The 24376-nt window shown below is 38.2% G+C and overlaps 2 protein-coding genes across 2 annotated transcripts in view; both read right to left on the bottom strand.

Moving 5' to 3' along the window:
• atg7 (ATG7 autophagy related 7 homolog (S. cerevisiae)) overlaps nt 1–16337 on the bottom strand; it is a 58592-nt gene extending 42255 nt beyond the window's left edge. Inside the window, exons 1-13 of the mRNA XM_085456900.1 lie at nt 15923–16337; nt 13382–13583; nt 12937–12991; nt 12238–12355; nt 12000–12077; nt 11753–11869; nt 11312–11458; nt 10846–10934; nt 7363–7490; nt 6526–6616; nt 6206–6350; nt 4520–4678; nt 1339–1533 (exon numbers count right to left, since the gene is read on the bottom strand). Of these exons, the coding sequence (XP_085313026.1) occupies nt 1339–1533; nt 4520–4678; nt 6206–6350; nt 6526–6616; nt 7363–7490; nt 10846–10934; nt 11312–11458; nt 11753–11869; nt 12000–12077; nt 12238–12355; nt 12937–12991; nt 13382–13553 (1494 nt within the window). The 5' untranslated portion in view covers nt 13554–13583; nt 15923–16337. The remainder of the gene's footprint in view (nt 1–1338; nt 1534–4519; nt 4679–6205; nt 6351–6525; nt 6617–7362; nt 7491–10845; nt 10935–11311; nt 11459–11752; nt 11870–11999; nt 12078–12237; nt 12356–12936; nt 12992–13381; nt 13584–15922) is intronic.
• Nucleotides 16338–20796: 4459 nt separating this feature from the next.
• hrh1 (histamine receptor H1) lies at nt 20797–22654 on the bottom strand. The gene has a single exon (XM_085457957.1). It carries the CDS (start codon nt 22432–22434, stop codon nt 20797–20799), a length of 1638 nt encoding a protein of 545 aa, XP_085314083.1. The 5' UTR covers nt 22435–22654.
• Nucleotides 22655–24376: the final 1722 nt, after the last annotated feature.

Genomic DNA, 24376 nt, shown 5'->3' with positions numbered 1-24376 from the left:
AAAAAAAGAATCAAAATTGCTTTGGCTTGATTACTGATATTTTTGCCATTTGCCCTGAGTACATTTTCAACCAGTTAAATGTGGCTTCTCTTATGCAGACAATAAGGGAACATCATGTTGGATTATTTTTAAAAAAATCAATCACATAAAACATTACTGGCCTCTACGGAAAGCATCTACATTTTTGGAGCAGCACTTGAAACAAATTTTGATGCCAATTAGCAGTGAAGTCTGAAACAGCTCCATGGCACAAATGGCCAAATAACCTCTCAGTTGAGCCAGCCATCAGAAAAAAACCTCATCAACAGCCCACTTAACAGCACACAGCAACATAAGAGTTGCATTACTGTTCCCACTGGAAGCATTACAAGTTCCTGACACAATGTTCAATAAATCCAATTTTGCATGGCAAATTATAAAATAACATTAATATAAAATGGTAAAGAGAAAAGTTGGACTTGAGTTATCAAGCAATCTTAGTTTCCCGAAGGAGAAGTGAAAGGGCTTCCCAATTTCAGATTCAAGCTTAAAGGTAAATAAAAGAAAAACAAAGTTAAAAAGACATTAATGTCTCCTGCCAGAGTGCTGCACTGTGGCTTGAGGTCCAAAGTAACCTTTGAGCAAACAGATCTGTTTAAATCCATGGTATTGATTTCCTGTGCCACTATCAAAATACTCTCAACAAAGCTCATAAAGCCTGTTCTGTTTATGTACATCTGAGACTAGACTACAATGCGCCAGTAGAGACTAGATAAAGTAATAAAATCCTTTACAATTCATTGTGTAGATTACAAAAAGTCCCTAATAGCAAAGAATAAAACAATTAAAAAGGTGGAGTATAACATGCACTTTTAATCTGCAGTATAAAACAATGAACTATTAAAAACTTTGTTTCTAATTACTTTTCTAGTCATTTAGGTAAAAAGGTTGAATATTTACGTCTATTTTGGTCTTTTTGGTGTTTTATGTTTGACTTTTATTCACAGACTAGTTTGTCTAGTTGCTACACGACGCTGCTCAGTGGATTGATTTAGAGCTTTTTTGCTGAAAACAGCTGTCTCCTCTAAGCGAGTTCATGAGAGCGGCGACAGGGCGAATGTGCAGAACCAAATAATGAGCTGAAAGTAGCTCCGCTAAACTGCAGAGTTTAATAATAATCATGAGTGCACACTTCGTTGCAGGTGTCCACTTTCACATTGCATGTCATCATTTCATTCATTGTTTTTATGTAAAATACTATAAGTGGAGCTATAATCGAACCCCACCCCCGCACACACACACACCCTACCGCACTGCTTTGTGACCGTTCATTCTACATATTGTACCGTTCCTTCCTACCTTCCTCTTGCTGGCAGCGATAACCGTAGGCAGCCAGCGGCTCTCTCTTGTATCCATTAGTAAAAACACCACATCGTGCTCTTCAATTAGCTTTTCCAGCTGCTCGACATCTCTCTGGGCCTGAGACAGAGTGGCCTGAGAGAAATTCACAGGGTGGCCAGGCATGGGGATGCTCATATTGTAACCTTCTGCATTCTGCAATAGAAAGAAATAGAGGTAAGGAACGGCTTACAAATTGAGCAGACATGTGTGGTAACTAGCACGATATGTACAATATGTACAAGTCTTTTGTTTGCACAATCAGCTCTCTTTGACATTATTAAAATGTATTTGATTCATATGCATACATTATTTATGGGGAAACCAACTTTTAATACTCTCAGGAGGTATTCTTTTTCCAGTACATCTGGCTCAAATCTCTATAGTATAAAATATGTAAGGACATAAAAGAATAGTGCCATTCCAAAAGCACCTTAGACATAAAAAGAAGTCAGGTTACAGAAATCTTCTGAGACATGAAAATATGGATTTCCTCAGTCACAGATTGAAAATCTGCTGTCTGGTAACTGACAGACTGGGGAGATCAGAAAAAAAAGGTCCTGTATAACTCAGCAGTATGAAAATAAAACATAAAAGTTCATCTTAAAGTCAACAAAATATCCTTAAAAAAAGGCAATGTTCAGTCTTTTGTTGTCCACTGCCAAAATTCTCGTGCCATGTTTATCTCCAGGGAGCGTATACTCGACAACAAGGCAAACGGAAATGTCAAGAGTCATTTCATAGTCAAGAGAAGGACAGAAAGGGCAAAGCAGAAGTGCGAGATTTGAACAAGAAAAAATAAAAATGCCACTTTTACTCAATCAGTGGGTCTTCTGCCTTCACTCCTCACATTGTAAGTGTGGGAGCTTGTCAACCAAGTCTTGAATTTATATTTCACTGACGTAAGTGTTGCTAAGCTGCAGAGGTGGTAATCATATTCCAATTTCCTCTATAAACATCCTTAACCTACAGCCAAGAAAGACATACATCTTTTTGAGTGTGAGAAAAAAAAACTTTCTGGAAAAATAAAACAATCCAAGAAAGCCGCTGTTGATGATCCAGTTTTGATGAGAACAAATTTTAAGCGAGAAAAAGAAGCTCCTGGAAATGTCAGGTGACTTGTGTCAGGTGTTCGCCCACATACAAAATAAGAAATCTGCCTGACATTTTCAACATTGTGACCTTGTTTGAACCATATTCCCCCAGTTCAATTAAAGTACTTCTGCACTTTCAGCTCACCCTCTTCATATTTGTCTTTCCATCTTTCACAGTTGCACCTGACACCCATACGTTTGCAGAAAAACAAGCAGGGAGGAAAGCCAAGCAGGCACACGCTCACACTGTTACAAATAGGAGCAGGTGTGGATGCAGCTAGTTTGATGGTGAAAACACAAAGTGTCACGACACGTCATGACCACACGGGGCCACGTGTCCGTTTTTTCACTTTCTATTTCATTCCCAGAACATTCAGAGAGAAACTGAAAATAAGGGTGGGCCAGGGTTGGCGAGAGACCTGGATGTCAAGTTGATGACATGACAGGTGTGTGTGTGTGTGTGTGTGTGTGTTCAACTTAAAAGGACATCACGTTTCTTTTAATGTGTGACACCATTTTCCCGTCCTAGTGTATCTCGTTTCACCGACACGTTATTACAGAGATGATTGCAAGCTCTGAAAAATCAATACTTTAACAATGAGGCTTGAATCTTACACAGTTTAAGGTAAATTACATCAGACGTTTAAACACTGAGGGAGTCGCTGTGTGAGATGTGACTGATAAAGGCACAGGCACGCTAGGGACACACAAGTTTTGAGACTCCTACACATGGTCAGTTTAGTTAAAACTTACAAGCTGACAAGAAGCAGAAGGTGTGAAAGCATTTTACACGCTGCTTTTCTTAGTCAGTCTTCTTCAAATGCTTTAAAAATGATTTAGAGGCTCCAGAAGTGGATTTCGCTCCAGATTTAAAAGTGAAGATAACGTGTTTGGTTTGTGAGCATTAGATGTGCTGTGAGGCTAATTTTATTATCTGTGCAAAGCAACCTGTCTGGATGCTTTTTCTAAGCTATGCCAAAAATCTCCTGGCAGTAGCTTTGTATTTGCTGTCCATTAGATTGCTATTGATCCAGCTTTGAAGTGTCATGTTTTCAGAAGGAGAAATCATTTTTGGCTTAAATGTTTATAGCTAATGTGAAAACAGTATGATTGGTCATGGAAACACACACACACACACACACACACACACACACACACACACAGAACCCATTTATAGTGTGTGTGTGTGAGTCAATGAAGCTGTCAGATACCGAGATGATTAAATCTGCCACCAACATATAAAAGGGAAAACTGCCCAATCATTTTTTTTAAGCTTCATGATCTTCTGACCCCAACATTGCATAATATTCCAGGACAGACAAGTGAATCACCTCATTTTGAAATGCATACTGCACATGTGACTCACGTTATAAATATGCAGCCAGTCTTTGCACTTTCTAGTCGCTTAATAGGCTGCCCCCTTTCAAACCAATCCACAGCCCTTCTTGAGTGTTTGTTAGGCTGCTTTTTCTTTTTCATTTGCTGAAATATATACCCCCCCCCAAAAAAAAAGAAAACAAAAACCCCACCCACAGAGAACCCACTCATTAATTTGCAAAGTATTGAAACCACCAGCATTAATATGCATAAAAACCAACTCTTATTATTCTCCATGGTGTGTACTTCACATCTAAGTTACAAGAACTCAAACAGGAATACAATTAAAAACCTAAAAATAGTAAAATGGCAATTGCATTCAGTGCAGTTGTACAGTGATTACAAATTCATCTTTTTCAATGTTATTTTAAGATAATTAACCTCCATTTATCACATGAACACTGGCCTCAGCAGCACTTTGTGAGCATCATCAGTGACAGTAACTAGTAGGCACTGTGCCTTGTGTGCATTTCAAATGAGTGCTTGGTGCGATTCCAATATAACGCTGAAATATGCAGAACAGAATCACAGGATTTCTGAAGAAATGAATAACAGGGATTATGACAGACTGTAATCATTGGCTTCCAAGAAGCAGGGCATGCTTTAACTCTAAAATATGAGCAGAAATACAGGCGTCATATTACACAGTTAAGCATTGTTATTCGACGTACCACACCGGGAAAGATTTTGGTAAGTCGGTCAACAGCTGCCATGGCTTTGGACTTTCCACCTCCAAGACAGTCCTCAAACTCATAAAGCGGCTGCCGCACTGGATTGGAGTATGAGATCTTTGCGTTGTCTACAAATGTAATGTGTCGCACTCCCCATCCCTGGAGAAAAATGGAAAAACCATAATCGACCATTTACTGACATGAACACTGACCTAAATGGCGCTTTGTAAACAGTTTCAGTGACAATGAGTGGGAGATGGTGTGCCTTGTGTGCATTTAAAATGAATACTTAGTGCAATTATAATCTAACTCTGAAATAATGGGTGCATTAGTGTGCAGGTTAAACAACTGTATAATTTTAGTTCTATTCTACATTACACCAGGTTCAGTGTGAAAGACAATCAAATAACTGGTGAAAAAAAGCAAGCACCAAGGATGATGATTGTACCTGCAGATCAGAGCTGTTGTTTTTCACACTGAAAAAAATATTAAAAGCTGAGTAAGCCTTTTTAAAAAAGTTTTTTAAGTCACTGATATGGATGGAAAGGATTTTTAAAAATGAAAGAAAATCTATTTTGTCCAGTTGATAATTGGACAAGATTATATCATCACAAATAATGTGACATGTCTATGCTTCTGTTCTGTGAGTGCAAATTAATTAAAACGCTAAAGTTGTTTCAGAATTTCAAGTGGTTAGCAAAAGCAATTCAAGATAACTCATTTGCAGTATACTGTAAACTTTATGGCACACATCATGTTCAGACACCAAAAGTGAAACAAGTGGTGAACAGTGTGTCAGCTGATCAGTTTAAGAGAAGGTTTATTTATAGAGAGGTGCTGCCTACATCCCCAGAATGAAAAATAATTAACATCGAGCATCTTCTAATCTTTGTAAAACCTGGTGAACACATGCCACGTGGTTGGAGTGCAGTGGCGTAGGTTCAACTACAACCCCTGCTTTCCCCTCCTCTCTCTCCCCAATTTCCTGTCTATCTTAACTGCTCAACTATCAAATAAAGACATATAAAAAGAATGTAAAAAATTGAGGTGTGTGACAGTGAAACAGTGAACCTGACAATTGTTGCAAAGCTTATGAGCTTCTGTTAAAGGAACCTTTGATGAAATCCTGACTTCAAGCATGTTCCTGTGAAAGTCAGTGGTTCCAAAAACACTCTGAACAAACAAGCATCATGTATGTGTATGTATACTGTTAACAGTGGAAACAGTAATGCTAGCATATTAGTTAGAAGAATAGTAGTCCTTTTTTTCTCTTTTGTATAAATGTAATCTGAGACACACAGTAATATGATAATAATGTTAAATCTACACTTTTTAGGATAACTGTCTTGATAATGGCACGGGGCTACTGCTTATTATTGTTGTATTAGCAGTATTTGTATGGATTGTCCTGTAAGTTGCAGTAACCTTTATACAGGTTTCGTAACCTGACTTGCGGCTACACCTTAACATAGCATGAAAAAAATAAATACTACCCATCATCAAAACATAACATTTCTCATCTTTACTAACATCAGTGTTTAAAAAATCTTCTGTAACAGTTTCTGGTTAAGCAAGTCATAGACCCTAATGAATTAAGAGCCATAACACTTTCCAAGGAGCACTTATCCAAATTCTAGCATACCTTCATCACCCTGTCTACCCACTGATTTGATTTTCTATCCTTACCATGAGTGTCCGGGCCACATTGCACCCAAGTGTCCCAGCACCTAGAAGGAGACACTTTGTGTTGATCACTTTGTCCAAGTCCAGGGAAGGAACCAGCCTCCATCTCATGAGTTTCAGGTTCAGGTCTACTGAAGACTCTGCAAGCCTATAAAAAATTAAGTAAGACAGGTGAAGACATACACGCACTAGCCACTTCACCAACTGTTTGTTATCGCAAATATCTAATCAGCAATCACTGGACATCAACTCAATGCATTTAGGCATGTAGACGTGGTCGAGACAACCTGCTGAAGTTCAAATACGTGTATTATTTATTTCACCGTTTGGGGTCCATGCATTCACTGAGGTTGACCATCCTGGGTCCCATGGCTCCTTTTGGATTTTTCTCCCAGCCGACACTCTTGGGACAAGCTATCAAAAAAGAGAAAAAAAAAACCAACAACAAAAAACACACTTGCAATGTAAAATAAGCAAAAATCATAAATGCATACATACATACAGAAACACTTTCAGGCTAGAACAACTTTAATGAAACTTCTAATACACCAAAACCTTTATTTAATTGAGATGTGTGGATGTTAATTCACAAACATACAGTCTACTCCCTCTCTATTTTCAGAATTTAGAAGATGGATTAGCTGAACCCGGTGTAAAGTTGGGCCAAGGTTGATTGGTTAATCCTTTTCAAAACAATATCAAATCATCAGAGTAGATGAATCATTTTTTGCTGCATGAATATATCCTCAGCAAATTAATTAAAAGACATTATGAACCACAGAGGTAGATTGAGGAAAACAAAGATTCCTTGTCTGAACTCAACAAAAACCTTTGCAGATCAAAGAGCTACCCGCTTTCCCATCCTGCTATTACCATTTAAATTACTTTCTTCCCTTATTCAGCAGATAAAGGAATAATGGAAACGCTTTGTGAGATTAGTGTGTCCTGAAAAAGAAACAGTGAGTCTCGGTGGAAAGTGAACTAAGAATGCGTGTTCAATTTACTATTAATATCCACAAGTGTATGTATCTGAATGCATGCACACATTCACATGAATACAAATACAAATGCACCGATATAAAAATGCACAGCAGCACAATGCAAACTGCACCAATGCACCCATACATAAAAAGAGAAACACAGAAAGAAATAGAGATTACCAGAGTTGCTGGGAAGCTCAGGTAGTTTGACATGGAAGATGACGCTCTGTTGAATGGAGCGGCTTCCCTGCAGAGTTCTGTCCCTAAAACACAGCACCTCCACTGTGTCCAGCTTAGACTTAGACCCCCTGTAGTGCACACATACACACACAAGATGCTACATGAAATGTTGAAAATATATACACACACATATACACACACAACCACACACACACACACACACATATACACACACAACCACACATATATATATATTTTCTTTTTTTCTTCTTTTTTTCTTTTTTTACATGTAGATATCTCACATCCATCATTGTGAAATACACGTTAATGTGCCTGTTGCTCCAAAATAAAACTCTGACACCTTATACAGCCGTACTAAAACACTTCCTCTAATATGGTCCTGAAAAACTGAGTCACGTTACACAATCAAGCTCTGATAAAAGAACTGAATAGGCAAGACATCACAGCCATCGATGCCAGTATCAACAGTTTATGTTTAACAGAGAGAAAAAATGTAGTCAAGCACAGGATCGATGAGGTTTGTTTAAGATAAAAACCTGCAGAGCATGCATGAGTTGATATCACAGAAGACTATTGCTAAACAAGCCTCTGTGGGAGTTCCTTTTTTGTACAATAGAAGAAAAAAAATTTAAATGCCAGAAAAAAAGAGGGAAAACTAAGCTCTGTGACAAAACACTCCTCAATATAGACCTGAAATAAGAGTGTGCAATGCTTCTTAACTGATATAAAAGCCACAATTAGAAACATACAGAGATAATTTCAACGACAGTCTCAGAACATAACAAAACATTATGATCAGTTGTGTGAGATGGGTTGCTTCCTCTTGCTCAAAGTCATCAGGTATGGGGTTATGTTATTTCATTTTGATATCTACTCCTACATCTGAATATTTACATTTTTACTCAAAAACTATTTAGTTTCATTTCTCAGCTCAACTCCTTTATTTACCATCTGAAAATAAAAGTACCGAAAAGCTTTCAGATGATTTGCAGTTTTCACCTGCATCGTTTATACAATATTTAAAAAAAAATAAACAAAACAACCTTTTCTTTTTTTTTTTAACTTAAGCTGGTTAAAATATATCATTGCCCGTGGGATATGAATCCTTTTATTTTTTAAATTTTCTGATTGTTGAATCAACCACTTCTGAATAAAGCAAATAAAAATCATAATCGAATATTTAAAGATGATAAAGCACAACCACCTGCTTTGGAGACACTGAGCATAAGCACAAAGTGTTCAAAACAAGCAAAAATCACAGCCTACAACACTTAAAGAGGCTGATTGGATGAAAACACACAATATCCTGCTTTAAAAATGCACTCCTGATGATATGTGACATATACTCATGAAGGAGCCTAATTTAACCACAAAAGAAATGGCCCCTTGATGTAGGAGGACGTCCAAGTGTGTTGTTTACAGATAACTATTTTCGAAAACATAAAAAAACGTGTCCTTCATAAATGAATAAATATGTACATTCACTGCCCACTTCATCAGCAACACCTCTTCAACTGCATTTTAACACAAACATTTAATCAGCCAACCACATGGCAGAAACTCAGTTCGTTTATGCATGTAGACGTGGTTAAGATGACTTGGTAAAGTTTATACTGAGCATCAAAACGGGGAAAATAAGGCGTAGTTGTTGGTCGCAGACAGGCTGGTCTGAGTATTTCAGAAACTGATGATCGACTGGGATTTCTCCATACAACTATCACTAGGGTTTACAGAAAATGGTCAAAAAAAGAGAAAATATCCAGTGAGCAGGGGCTCTCTAACCAGAGGAGATTGGCCAAACTGCTTTTAGCTGATAGAAAGGCAAAACTAACTCAAATAACTATTTGCAGGTAGAGCAGCGTGATATCACACCACAACTGTAGAAAGACAAGAGAAAATGCGACAAGATGTTGCCAGGTCTGACGTGTCTCGATTTCTTCTATATTTCTTCAACAAAACACACGGACTTGGAAGAATTGGTTGGATTTGTACAAAATGAAAAGGCCAGTAATGGACAGATGCAATGATACTGATGGTTACACCCTCGTACAATAAAGAGGATGTCCTTTGTATCACAAGACATGATAAGACGGCTGATCAATTTGTTTCACTAACTCATCTAAACGTTAGGGTATAGGAGCTATGGCACTTTGTCTTAAAATAACAGCTGTAATCTTCACATTTCAACTTTTTTTCCTCAAAAGAGTATTTGAAGTTTTTTCTTGAAATAGAATTTCATCTTTGATCTTGATATTTTGACTTTTACCAAATGATTAATAAGAATTTTCTTAATGTGGCCTTGTAACAATGTAACAATACATTCCTTTTACGTGACATACATGAAAGTAACAACCGTTATCGATCTATCCTGCTGTAGAAACCCTCCATCAACTTTGGAATATCCCAAGAGAGCCTGCTAACGCTTTTCAAACCAAAAAGAATAAGAAATATACATATTCCGTTAAAAGTGTTTAATAACAGCACCTTTAATAGATCAAATCTAGTTAAAAATATCTGTCAATATTCTGCAAAGACACCTCATACTGTGTATAAAACAACACCGCCTGTGGTTAGAACAAACAGTAGCTGCTGTGTGTCACAGATAGGTATGGCATGAGTTAACAAACCAGCTATGGTCTTTTACCCAGACCACGCAACTACTCCCTGCCACAATAAAAAATAAATGAATAAATAAAATGTAAAAAAATATATAAATACAACTGAGAAAAAGAAATATGATTCACATAAAGGCAATAAATCCACACAAAGTAGTTCAAACATGAGCGGCAATGTTTCCTGATGGAATTTGGAGATAATTTTGAAAATCTTTTAGGTGGAAAAAAATAATAAATCAGCAAGCAGTGACATCATTATTCATCCTCTTCAAGCAAGGCAGATTAGATCAATATAAACTGTTTGGACAACCTGATTTACATTTTAAGATTAAAGCTTAGCAAGAGCTTAAATGGAAGAAATAAACCTTGTTTATCTGGAAAATTGATATCCTTATAGACAAATGGGACTAGCTTAAAAGCAACAGTCGTGTTTCTGTAAGCAAGTGCTGTCATCTAGGAGCACATGTAATTGATCAAATTAATCACATCCCCACTAAACTCTTGCAACACCACTGAGACGAAGCAGCAGCTTGATATTTCTTTTTCAGTCCGAGTGGAACAGAATAACTTTAGTAGAGTTTCAATTGCTTTTGTCCTGATGCAAACATTTTTAAACTGATACATTTCTCTTTTTGAAATTGATAATTTTCTTAAATTACAAAGGTTTGCTTTCCTAACACTGCAGCAGGGTTGGGAAATCAGTCAGGAAGAGGAGCCTTTCATTTATGTGCAACTCATAGTGAAATTCAGCAGGTTTTTCCAAATTACTTAATGACCGACAGCACACATCATTGAGACAACTTCCTCAAAACACAGTCACACATGCACACACACACAGAGAGTTTACCATTGGTTAGCTACAAGCATCAGTAGATTCCTCAGAGGCCAGCCCGGATGTTGGGACAGAGTACACGGATCATAGACACCCACAGTAACCTAGAGAAAACAAACAAGGTATGTTTACATTAGCAAGGCGTGAATGCGTATATGTGTTATTGTGTGAGTGTGTAACAGTAGACAACATTAGTAAAATGTGATGAGCCAATAAAACTACAGTAGAAATCCAGTTTGAAGCCACAACAAAATAAATTTTAAACCTTATTAAAAAAACGAGTCTGTTTGAATCTTTTTTTTTTTTTTTTTTTTTATTACAGAATGAACAACAATAGGTTTGGAAACTTTTGGTGTATACTTTAAATCATACTATTATGATATTGATCTAAGTGCAAAAAAAGTAGCAGACACACAGAATAATAAAATATAAGATTAAATTCCTGTTTCTAATAATATAAATATAAAAATCTTCTTGAAACCTTCTTAGTATCACTGAAAAATGTCTCCCAGTCCCCCAGCACGGCCATCTGAACTGACTCATCTGTGTATTTTATTAGGAAGTAAGGAACTGCAGTGGCTCCTGTTTTGATGCACAGGCCATCATAAGCATCCTGCAGGGCTGCAATCTAAGACAGAAATTAGAAGTTAGAAAAATCCGGCAATTCAAACATATCACAAGTGCTGAAGTCAGTGCAGCAATTCTCAACCAAGTGACCTCAAAGGGATGAAAACCGAATTATTCAGTAAAATTCTTTTGGTTTATATAGATGAAGCAGTGGAAGACACTAATAGCACTTTGTATTCATCATATAAAACAGCTAATAGTAATTGTAGAGTTTTAACTTTTTCAGAAAAGGTCATTTAAGGATAACTTCAAAGTGTAATATCTAAAATTATATGGTGATCTTTAAAAATCCAACCTGCTTTGCAGAGAAAACCTGATCTAGGACGGAGGGCGGTCGAACAAGCATTATCGCCTCTTTGAAACAGAGAGCAGGAAAGCAGAACCAGTAGTAGAAATTGTACTTCTTCAAATCCTGTTTAAAAAGAGTAGCCAGAACAAGAGAGAAACATGAAAGGAAACTGGTTACATGAAGTTGTTAAAGTGTAGAAAAAAACAAAAGCAAAAAAGAACAAGCAAACATATATGATCATATTTTTACGCACTGCAAAGGTAAGGAGAATAAATCTACAAAGGATGGATGGGTCCTTCAGTGCAGCTCCAGACTGTATAGCATCCCAAATCTACCCAACAAAGAGAGATAATACAAAAGAAAAAATAATCAATAATTTAATCAGGTAATGTTCTGTTGGGAAATATGACCATTCTAATGCCTACTTTATAGATAATCCACTTTCAACATGTTTTTGATGTCAGAACAAATTGCCACTGGATGTCTCTTACCTCCTTGGCTTCTTTCTCCAACAGAGCCTTCTTATCAGTAGTCTTAAAGGCATCAAGAGTGTTGGTGTTGTACAGCGTTCCCAAAGCTGGGCAGCAACGAGCGGGAGTTGAACCATCACTAACAGCAAAAAACCAACACATTTTTCATTAAACTGTATGTTCACAGTGTAAACATACTGACCACCAGAAACCAGTGGGCTATATAAAAGTTTATTTTTCCCTATATAGAAGTACATACACAAAACATCTCTGTGACAACTGCACAATCGGATGAAGGCCACGTCTTTTTTTTTTCTTTAGACACACAGGCTTTTTGTAACTGTTCAGAGCCGATTTAAAAATACTGGCAGCTTTCGGTGCTTCCCCTCTGCCTCACTGTAGCTGCACCTATGGAATAAGTCGAAACATCCTGGGTAACTTCCTTGTTGAGTTATCACATTCACAAGATTTTCAGAAAACTTCTGATCTTCAGGTGGAGGTCACCGAGATTCAACTCATTTAAGATTTTTAGTAGATGGTATCAATTTAGGTGTCCACGTTGTCCTCCCACCTGCCCAGCAGTGTGACCCCAACAGTCTATGCTATGCTTTTATTTTGGCTTTGTTTACAATGACACTTTGCATCACAAGACTCAATGGCAGCAGAAAAACTTAGCAGAAGTGTAATGCTTCTTTACACAACATAATGCCTTATACTTACACATCAAATGCACTGTACTCCAAAGTTAGACGGGTAGGCAAACCAAGAGGATCACCTATCAGACATGAAAGTCGATCAGCCACATTGGTAATAGAAAATACAGATCTGTCAATCAAGTGGGAAAACTGCATTTGACAGTGAGTGAGTGTGTTGCTTATTCTGTCTTCCTCCCATCACCCTCAACCAGTAATGGCAGATAGCTGTTCCTCCCTGAGCCTGGTCCTGCTGCAGGTTTCTTCCTGTTAAAAGGGAGTTTTTCCTTCCCACTGGCACCATGTACTTCATCATAGGGGGCAGTTTGATTGTCGGGGTTTCTCTCTATTATTGTAGGGTCTTTATCTTACAATATAAAGTGCCTTGAGGCAACTTGTTATGATTTAGCGCTATATGAATACAATTGAATTGAACTGATCTTTTATTGAAACCATGCCATCAGAATACTCACCATTGTAATAGTATCCTTTGATACATTTGGGACTCTCATCCAATCTGTAGTCATTGAGTTTCTTCTGAGTAAGCTCATGCCAAAAGCCTGCTTCCAGAGCGCTGCTGAAAGGAGCAAACTGCAGCTTAAGTTCTGCAGTGGACGGCGATGCCTCACTGATGTCAGATGCCATTACACTTCACAGAGCGGCACGTTCAACAAGCTGTGAAATAAAACAGCAGACGGCTATGAAGCACTTGCAGGCACTATAATAACTTATGACTTAGATACACAAAGAGTAGTAAAAGTAACTCTCGCACTGTTGAAGTAAACAGTCTGAATAAAAGCACAGAATAAAAGCTGCACTTGTATACGGTTTTATGACTTTGGAGTGCCTCAATTACCAGTTCACACTCGCACAACAATTATGGGAAAACTCCCTTGCAAGGAGCTGGCCTGCCCATCAGGAGTAACTTGGGGTTCAATGTCTTGCCCAAAATCACTCACACATGTTGGTGGAGCCCTGTGATTAGTGGATGCCTAAATCAGGAGCTCCTGCTGATCACATAATAATCAGTTCATTATCTGCTGAGCCCTAAATTTCCAATGCTGCTGTTTAATTGACAACCCAGTGAAGAATGTGATTTGAATAAGCTTATTACTCAGCCAGGTTTAAAATTACTCGATGAGTACATCGCCCAAGATATCAGAGATGTAACTATATGTGCTTTTGATATGTGAAAGTATCTGCCACACATGCAAATGAAGGAAAAAAAAAAATCACACTATTATCAGTTGTCTTTTTCTTCTTTCAGCTGCTCCCTTTGGGGTCACCACAGCAGATCATCTGCCTAATTCTCACCCTGCCCCTAGCATTCGACTCAGTCACACCAACCCTTTGTAAATCCTCCTTCACTACTAGGGCTGGACTGGTAATGCATATTAGGCTTTTTCCTGGTGGGTCAATATAATTTTTTTTCTTTGTTGCTATAATCATACAGGCCACCTGCCATGGTGCACTGGCACTACAAACACTGACACTAGTAGTGTAAAGTACTTTGGGGTCCTTAGTGACTAAGTAAAGCGCTATACAAATACAGGCCATTTACCATTTTAGTCCAGTGGACAATTTTTATTAGTAATCCTGGATAGACCAATATAATCTTTTAACGCAACCATCCCTCTCCTACAGACACAGATGGAAAAACAAAAGCACAAAAAAAAGGTGTCAGTGAAAAGCCAAGAGAGAAAAAGAAAAAGAAACTAGGCATATATGCAGCAAAATGTTTATATACATATTAGAAACTGCACTGTCAACAGCAGTACCAGCAACCACTACTATAAAGCTCTCACAGTCACAGTACTGCTCCTGTTTCCAGCACTAGCCATGGAGAAATGATGGAGGAGGGAGAGCAGTTCCAACAAGAGAGCGGGGAAGGTGTAAATAATATGGTAAGGAAATAAATGGAAGGACATGATTATCAAGGGAGACATTCAAGTAAAATAACCCACCATCAATGACCAAAAGCCACTGCTAATAGCTAAAGGGTAGCTTTTAATTGTGCCATGCTGCACTAAAGCACAACAAAGACTTCCTAACCCAACAACAAGTGTACCAACGTGGTTAAACAAAAATAAAGCATAAACATTTATTTATTTATTAACTGATCATAGTCAGCCGCCTGGACCAAATATGCCAGGGCTCATTTGGTGTCCCAGTTGTTCACTTCATCAGTGAATCTTCTCTGAGGTCTTCGTCTTTTCCTCCTCCCTGGCGTCTCTATATTCAACATCCTTTGTCCATCCTCTATTACTATTCTGCACGTCCAAACCACCTCAGCCTTGGCTCTCTAACTTTACCTCCACACCGTTAAACTTCTGATACACTGATTTCTAACCGTGTCCACTTTGGTCAATCCCAACAAGATTTGAACATTTTCAGCTCAACCGTCTTTTTGTCAGCACCACAATCTTCAAACCATACAAGACGCTATGATGTGTGGGTGGTCTCAGTCCCATCTTATAAAAATTCTCTTTAACTCTTGGTACTGTATATCTGTCACAAATAACTCCATATGTGATGGCAAGCTACATGAACAATAAACTGGACATTTAAAAAAGAAAAAAAGAGGATTCGTGTTTCCTTTCCTGTATCCCATCCACGTGCATAATCCATGAAAAGATAAAGGATTTTAAAATATTTTTGACCAGCTCAGCTGCAAAGAGAGCCTAAACTCTGGTTAAATAATGAGCGCCAAACCTTCAAGACTAAGCATTTAATGGCTGTCAGTCTTGGCATGTTAATGATTAAATTCTACGTTTACTTTTTTTCGTGTCTTTAACTGTTTTCTCTTGCTGAGAAGTAAAGTCAGCTTAATAGAGACCACACTATGAAACCCAGCAGCTTTAGCACTTCAAGCGCTTTTTAACGCGACGAAAATTCTCATGGAAATAAATCATAAAATAAGACATCCATGCATCACAACACAGACAATTTATGTCCGCTTCAGACAGATACATACATGTTTATACGTTAACGTGTAACAGGACTTGTGCACTTACCATAAAACCTTACTTCCTGGTGAAGGAGATCATGTGATCGCGAGTCTTGTAAATAAAGCAGTGCAGTGTGGGTAAGCTTTAGCTTACTTGCTACGGTTTCTTGTCTTTATGGCGCAAGCACCATTGAGTAAAATACAAAGAACCAAAACATAAACAAGAACGCGCAGACGATAAAGCAGGAGAAAACGGACAAAAACCTGTAGGCGCCGTTTCTTTTCATTTCGGAGACTGCTACAGAGGCTGAAGCGTTTGTAATGAACGCCGGTTTTAGCTTGTGAAATTACAAACGCAACATAATAGTGGTGAAACCGGTAAAGCTACTTCTGCTCCTACTTTTGGGCTCAATTATGACTTCAGTTTTCACCAGAAATTAGCTGTATGTGAGCGGCGGACCGTACGGAAACAGGGTTAGGGACCGTCGCAAAACTGTGCTGCTGTACAAAAACGCACGATATAAATTAAAAGATGTCATGTTTTGGCCAGGAGGCTAAAACAAACTGAGAAAATCCATCTAAAATAATATGAAGCCCACAAAGTGTCACCTCTTTGTATTTGTATTTCCCTGGATGACAACCACAATATCCAGTGGTAGCCCCTGCACTGTGAAGGACAGCATGTAATAATAGCACCCCCCTTTTTTAAATAGCTTGTTCTACATGGAACAGCTATTACCACATGTAAAAGCCACTGAGCTCTTGAATCCTTCCTGAAGGAAAACACAGGAACGAAAGTACAAGTGCTCAAGGTTTCCTTGTACCTTATCATTTAAACACAAGAACACTCTGAAGTAGCAGATGAGACTAGCGGTTCAAGGAAAGCATAAAATGCTTTGAAAGTACTCAGTTTGTTAGATGGAGTACATGTTTACAGTGGAAATCTTCAACAGGGTAAGTTCAGGGACATTGTGTGAGCTGTGTTAACTGGTTTAATGAAACAAGGAAACATCTCACAGTGATGCTCATGCAGATGCAGACTGTGTCAAGTTGTGTTGCTCTTAACTAATCTTTAAAAAAAAGCTTGACTGATATAAAACTGCTCCTACTCATACAGGCTGGGTTTTCCCTCTTCAACAGCTCATGGTTTAATTATTGTAAGGTGAGATATATGTGTTAGTATTAATAATTGAATTTCTTTTTTTCTTTTTTTCTGATTTTTCTCGCTTGGATAAGACCGCTCCAGGTTTCAATTTTTGATGAAAGCATGTGTATGTTTTTCTGATTCAGACCTTCAACACAAACTGGTTTATTACAGTAAACTATGAGGTAAAACTGAATTGAGATTTTCAGATCTGTACCATGGAGTCCATTCCAGTTTAAAGATTACAGATTAAATGAAAAACAGTTCTTATTTTAGTACAAGTAACCTGAGAAACACGCCATAGAAACTCATGAATGATGCCCGTGCTGGGTTATTAAGAGAGAGGGGATGAGGGACATTGGCATATTGTTGAAAATGTCCTTGTTATACGTCCCATACAAGAGAGGAAATATAACAGTTTCAGCACACTGAAAAGTTAAATGAAATATTTATGCTGGTAAGTCACAAGCTTTGCAGATTTTGGTGAATATTATTGAAACTGCCACAAAGACAATTAAGTGGCACTATATTATGAGAAATAGAGTTCTTGTCTTTTTTTCTAGAGCTATTTCTCCATTTTGCACAGGAGAAAATATGAATGTATTAATTGACAGTATATGTGCATCATAATTTGCTAAAAAAAATGCTAAAATTCCCCAATATGGCTTAAAAAGAAGATGGCTACACTGTGGTCATATAGGGATGGACATGGTCAGCAACATTACTCGGGTAGGCGGTGGCATTTACACAGTGCTCATTTAAAGGATCTTCACTTGGTACTACAGGACCTAAACTGTGCCAAAAAAATATCCCTTCATCATTACATCACCAGCAGGTTGAATCACTCATACAAGGCAGGATGGCTCTATCTATCATCTTGTTTAGGCAAAATTAGGTAAACTATCTCAACATTGCAGGAGAAACTGAGACTCAGCAGAGTAGCCAGTGTTTTTCCAGTCTCCGCTTATCCATTATAGATGAACCTTTGTGAACTGTAGCTCAGTTTCCTGTTCTTAGCTGGAAGCACTGGCGCCTGTTGTGGTCTTTTACTGCTGTAGCCCATAGAATAGAATAGAATAGAATAGAATTCAACTTTATTGTCATTGCACATGCACAGGTACAGGGCAACGAAATGCAGAAATGCATCTGCTTCAAGATTCAACATGTACAATCAGAGATGCCTTTCTGCATACCTTGGTTGTAACAAATGATTATCTAAGTTACTGCTGCAGTCTGGCTATTCACCCCGATCTGTGAAAACAACCTGGCATTTTCTTCCAGAGAACTGCCTTTTGCTGGATATTTTCTCTTTTTCGAACCGTTCTCTGTAAGCCCTAGAGATGGCTGTGTGGGAAACTCTCAGCAGATCAACAGTTTCTGAAACACTCTGCTTGTCTGTCACCAACAACCATGCCGCATTGAAGGTCACTTAAATAACCTTTCTTCCCCATTCAGATGATTGGTTTGAAAAGCTGTAGTTGAACAGGTGTACTTAATAAAGTGACCAATGGGTACATTTGATGGAATCTTGCTGCAGCATGGGCATTGGGTTTTGTCCCAGGTTAATTAGGTCATGTGTTCAGCATTTCACATAAATGTTCTTGCCAAAGTCAGCACCTCAAACTAATGACAAAATAAAATTAGAAGAACAGTTTGAAGTTAATAGTGTTAATGACGTGAGGCTCGAAGGACTAGCACATTAGAACGTTTTATTTTTAGTTTTAGGTGTACATCATAAACAGGACATTAAATGTCATCAATTTTTTTTCTTTCAGATTGACTTCAATTTTATTTCATTACTGTATCATGCATGAAATAATATGCCAGCCTAAATAGGCTTACAAGACACCGATAACAAAAAACAGAATATAAACCAGAACACACCCACAGGTTTTAATCATACTCTGGTGATCATTATAAGCATTATTCAAAAACTTTGCCCTCAACATGAGACACCCAGCATTAAAAGCGCATAGGCAGCAACTTCACTTTGACATAAAAGTATCCAAACTACTTTTAAAAAAACAACAACAAAAAACACACACACACAAACAGCAAAACATTCAGTGGGACATAATATTCATTACAAAGAGTTACCTCAGGGGAAGCTCTTTGCAGAACCTTTTCAAGCAACAGAGAAACAGCATATAAAATGAAATTTTCTTCCCCTTTGTCTTGTTTTTAATGAGAAGTGCAGTCACACACATCCGTCTTCCCATCATCACCTCTTCCAGCTCAATTTCAGCCTCCTCTGATTTGTTTGATTGACTGCACAGTGACTCACAACATTGCCACGCTCATTACAACATTATTTCAGACACTATGATTCACATATTAAAATATGAAATTCAGTTCTTTGTCCCTGCCCCCCATAAAATCTGAAGTGACACTGTGCAAAAAGTAACAGTGTAAGGAAATGTCCTTAATTCCATTTATCCTTATTTTCTTTTTACAAGGAAGCTTCTAGCATAGCTAACACGGGAGTTACTGGGAGAGAGAGTTGCACCATGAAGCTCTGTGTATAGCCTGGATGCACTTGAATGCGTTTGTTACAAAATACTGATACAAATCCATTAAAGAAGTCTCAGATTTATAGTGTGCTGCAGCATTTTTGAATCATTTTCGACACTCTTTGGCTAATGACGTGTAGCGACGTGCTACACCTTATAACAGATAAGCAACTTATTCCCATCAAGGAGAGAAACAAAACCTTTCTGCAGTTCGAAAGAAGACTGTGACTGTGACAAATAGTTTGTTCTGGTAGTAGTTTTGTCTTCATAATCAGGTTTTTGCTCATATATTTCCAATTTCGTTATACTATGTATAATGATAATAAAGGCTTTCAATTCAATATATTAACCTATTAGACTTAATGGCAGGAAATAGATGTCAAAGCACGAACAGGTAGAACAAGTTCAGAGGTTTTCTTTAAGGGAGTGTAGGTGACTGAATGTGCTTGTTTAGAGTTGCCATTCTTAATTAAAAAAACATAAAAAATAAAGACAGTAGGTATCATAATTCAGCCCTTCCTCGATCACTAGTACCAAGCACCAAGATGCATCTAAAGTCTCGTACTCTGTTTAAATAATAAGAAGGAGAATGACTCACAATGTGGTTGTCATTTTCAAAGAAAATCTTCTCCTTGTTCTTTTTTTTAAACAATATTAATCATATTTCACATTATGTGTTTTATGGTATATTCCTAGCACAGAAAATCAATTAAAAAAAATTTTTCAAAATACAATTTTTACATAGTTTTTAGCAAAACTTTAAGCTCAAATTCTTCTGTGACACAGTCTATTATTATTATTATAATTACTATTATAATTAGTGTAACATAAACAAAATAAATAACATTAAACTGACATATTATCCTCAGCTTGAGTCTTGAGTCCAAAGAATTGGTGTTTATAAAAATAAAATGCGGAACATAAAAGGAATAGCACACTTTTTTGGTCAACGCTTGATGAGACATTTTTTCCTTTTGCTAATTCTGCTGTTGTCTCAACATTTAGACGCCTGCGATTGTGTTCTGCTCATTTACAGTCACAAAGGAATGTTAAGAATATTTTTAATAATAATAATAATGGATACTTTATTGATCCCCATGGGGAAATTACTTGTTTTTCTCTGCATTTGACCCATTCACTCTGTGAAGCAGTGGGCAGCCCACTAAGCAGGCGCCCGGGGAGCAGTGTGTAGGGACGGTACCTTGCTCAGGGGTACCTCAGGGTAGCCGTTAAGTGGATTCGAACCGCCGGCCTTCCGATCATGGGGCGACCACTTTACCTACTGAGCTATCCCTGCCCCAAGACCCGTTTAAAGTTTCCATTGCAGAGCGGGTATATAAAAGGGTTTAGAGTAGAGTTGATGTAACCCAGCCATATGGTGAACATGTGCAGGTCATGGTGGACGCACTCTCTACAGAAGGCCATGACCATGAAAGCTATGAAGTATGGTATCCAACACAATAAGAAAGCAGCAATTATGAAGCCCAGCTGCTTGGCTGCTTTGTGCTCTTTGTGGATCCTCAGACTGTGGATGCGATGGCGTGATTGGTCAATGAACTTTTGCCACGCCTGTCTCAGAGTAATTTCATTATCCGCGTCTAATTTGGCATCTTCTACTCCTTCCTCGGCCCAAGGTAGAGCTTGGCTGGGGTCGTAGTTGTTGCTGAGCACAGATGTGTATCTCTGCACATCTGATACCTTGTTGGTATCGCACACTCCGCTCACTGGGTTTTGCACTGTCACATGGCATTCGTTTAAAGACGCTTGAAGTTTGTTCTCATTATTTCCACCTGAGCAAATCACGTCCTGTGGTGCCGATGGCTGGCTCTGGGGAACCTCGCAGTCTGGTTGCTTCTCCTCAGGAGACAAAGAGCACCTTTTAGTCTTTCGTGCCATTCTGAGACCTTTTGTTGTCATGGCAAGCAATGACGTCTGCTGGCACTTTACACCAATTTTTCTGTGTGCTCTCGATAGAGCAGTTTTACTGTTTTTATCAGCGTCTTCAAGGGGATCTGTCTGTTCGAGAGTATTCTGGTCTAGCAGTTTTTCTGTTTTGGATCCTTTCATTAAAACCTCACTTTCCCTCTTAGGTGACTTGGAGTCATTTTTCACAGGGGTTTGAGGATTTTGTCCATTGTCGTTTTCTCCAAATGAATCAGTTGGATGAATGATTCTCTCTCTGTCCCGTAGATGTTGTCTTACTGCCAAATAGATATATGTGTAAAACCACAACATCAAAACAGAGGGTACGTAGAAGTTGAAGACTGCGGTAATGACCTTAAACCACGTGACAAAACGGAAATCTGTGTCACACTTATTTTCCTCTTCAGGTTTGAGGTCCACGTGTGTGAAAGACCTCCATCCTAAAATAGGAATAATCCACATCATGGACAGCAGCCAGGCTCCAGAAATCATCACACTGGCTTTTCCCCGTGTTCGATATTTTAGGTACTTAAGCGGCTGTCTCACTGAGCGGTACCGATCCAAACAGAGGATAAATAAGCTGAAAATTGAAGCTGTGCTTGCCACGTAGTCCATAATCAGCCAAAATTGGCAGACAGCCCGCCCCAGCTTCCATTCATCCTCCAGCAAATATACCAAGTTCAAAGGCATGACCGTGGTCCCTACAATGAGATCTGCCACAGAGAGGCTAACAATATAGAGGTTCCCTACAGTGTGGAGGCTCTTCTCTTTCTTCACAGCATACAGTACGAGCAGGTTCATTATGATCGTGAGAAGGGAAAGAAATCCCAGAAAAACTCCCAGCAGGGCGCTGTTGATGCGATCATGGAAGGTCAGGGTTTGATTGTTCCTCAATGAGTCACCATCACGGAGTCCACTCCAGCTGTTGTTGCTGAAGTTTACATAGCTGCTGGCATTGTGGTGTAGAGGGTCTGCTGAAGGTGACAGACTAGATTCCATCATGTTAGGTGAGATGGACACCCCTAGATCCTGTCACATTTTGGAAAGCTTTCATCCAGTGCTTGTTTAACTAAACACCATGGCATGTGTGGAACGGCAGGTTTTAATCAGTGTGTTTACACTCAATGGATAATGGACAAGTTGACTTTCACTCTGGAAAATGTGTATTCCTTCACTAGCCCTGGTCAGTTTATCCACAGTCTACGGTCCATTTTGTTGTAAACCCCAAGTAACAGCATCTGGAAAACACAAAAAATGGCAAGATTAGACATGTAAATGCTGTTAAACAACGTTCTGTATAGAGTTCATGATGTGGATGATTGATTTATAATGGATTACATAATTTCATGAATATAATTTAGGGTTAAAAAATGTCTTCACTTGAAATGTGTAAGAACTAATGTTGCACGAGAACAACCTTAGCGAGAGTATTCAAGACTTTTCATGGACTGCAGGTGAGCAGATGTCTCTCATGAAGCGCTGCTAAGCTAAAGGTTTATTGAAAGCAAAGCAACACAAAGACTTAAAGACCTCTTTTCAGGACAAGCGGTCAACGAGGTTTTTGTCATTTTTTAAAAATGTCTATGTTTAACTTTTGAACTAAATATGTGTACTGGAAAGTTGCTAATGTGTTTGCACTGTTCACTCATATAACCAGTTCTCACGGCGTATTGACGATGGTGTAACTAAGGAGAAGAGAAAGTCCAAGTAATAAACGCCCCTTTCAAAGAACCAACCTGTGTCTGTGTAGTCGTGAAGAGAGCTACAAGACATTTGAAAGCTAACTGTGAGTTTTTAAACACTTTTACTCTTGAAAATAAAAACACAAATCATTATTCAAAGAACATGGCTGAAACATGACCACAGGAAAGCTTGAGAAAACCGCCCGAAGAAAGATAAGGTGAAGAAGATACAGTGATGATGCAATATTTCAATACACAGATAAACGTTTCCTGTAATCTTTCCACCTTTGCAGTTTGGGTTTGAATTATTATTAGTCTAAAACCTCCCTTATTCCATCTCTTTCACTGTCCAGCTGGCTTTCTTTCACACTTACGCAAGGGGAGGGCGGCGAATCCCTTCAACAACACAGTAGACAAACTGTGTCATAGGCGGAAAGGAGCCATGAATATGCTGCCAGCGCTGTATGATGGAACCTTTGGATTGATAAAAGCCTATTCAACACTACACTTGATACTATGTTTGAATGTGAAAAGCACAGCATGACTTATTAAAGCATATCAATATGGTACTGGAAAAGCACTTATCTGAACTGTTTGGGATATTGATTTTTAAGAAAGTAGACTGAAATAAACCTGTTGCTATGGATGAAGGTGACATTTCTGTTTGTCTTTCTGTGATTAATGTGTGAAATAAAAGATGTCATTTTGCATTTTTCAGCGGTCCCTGCACTCCCGTGCTAATAAATGATTTAATCTGTGTAATTTTGGTAATATCATCATGCAATTTCACTTAAATCGAATTGTACTGTACAGAGGAAACAAAACAAAAGCTACATATTAATCTTTTCCTTCTTTCGGCTGGTCCTTCAGGGGTCATCAGCTTCCACCTCATCCTATCCTTAACATCCCTCCTCTGTCACACCAACCCTCATTATATCCTCTTTCACTCTTTCTCTGTGGTCTTCCTCTTTCAGTGCTGGAATCTATCTGTGTATGTGTCTCAAAGATAGGGCTGCCACAAATGATTATTTTGATAGTCGACTAGTCACCGATTATTTTTGCGATTAGTCGACTAATCAGATCATCATCCACTGGACGTAAAACTACAGCTTATATAACTATCATTAGCTTACAGCTTTAAGCTTTTAAGGTGCTAACTAAAAATAAAGACAAGATGATAGTTTATTCAATTTTAATGAAATTTGCAGATTGTTTCGGTAAAGTTTAATAAACTCCTTGCTATCTAAAATATAACAGGACAC

The sequence above is a fragment of the Copadichromis virginalis genome, linkage group LG5, assembly GCF_057382275.1.
Source record: "Copadichromis virginalis isolate Kocher_CV1m ecotype Utaka linkage group LG5, C_Virginalis_male_GT1.1, whole genome shotgun sequence".
Lineage (NCBI taxonomy): Eukaryota > Metazoa > Chordata > Actinopteri > Cichliformes > Cichlidae > Copadichromis > Copadichromis virginalis.
This window is presented reverse-complemented; position numbering and strand designations above follow the sequence as displayed.

Excerpts from the sequence above, each read along its gene's own strand:
- hrh1 (XM_085457957.1), bottom strand. The coding sequence starts at position 22,434 with ATGATGGAATCTAGTCTGTCACCTTCAGCAGACCCTCTACACCACAAT.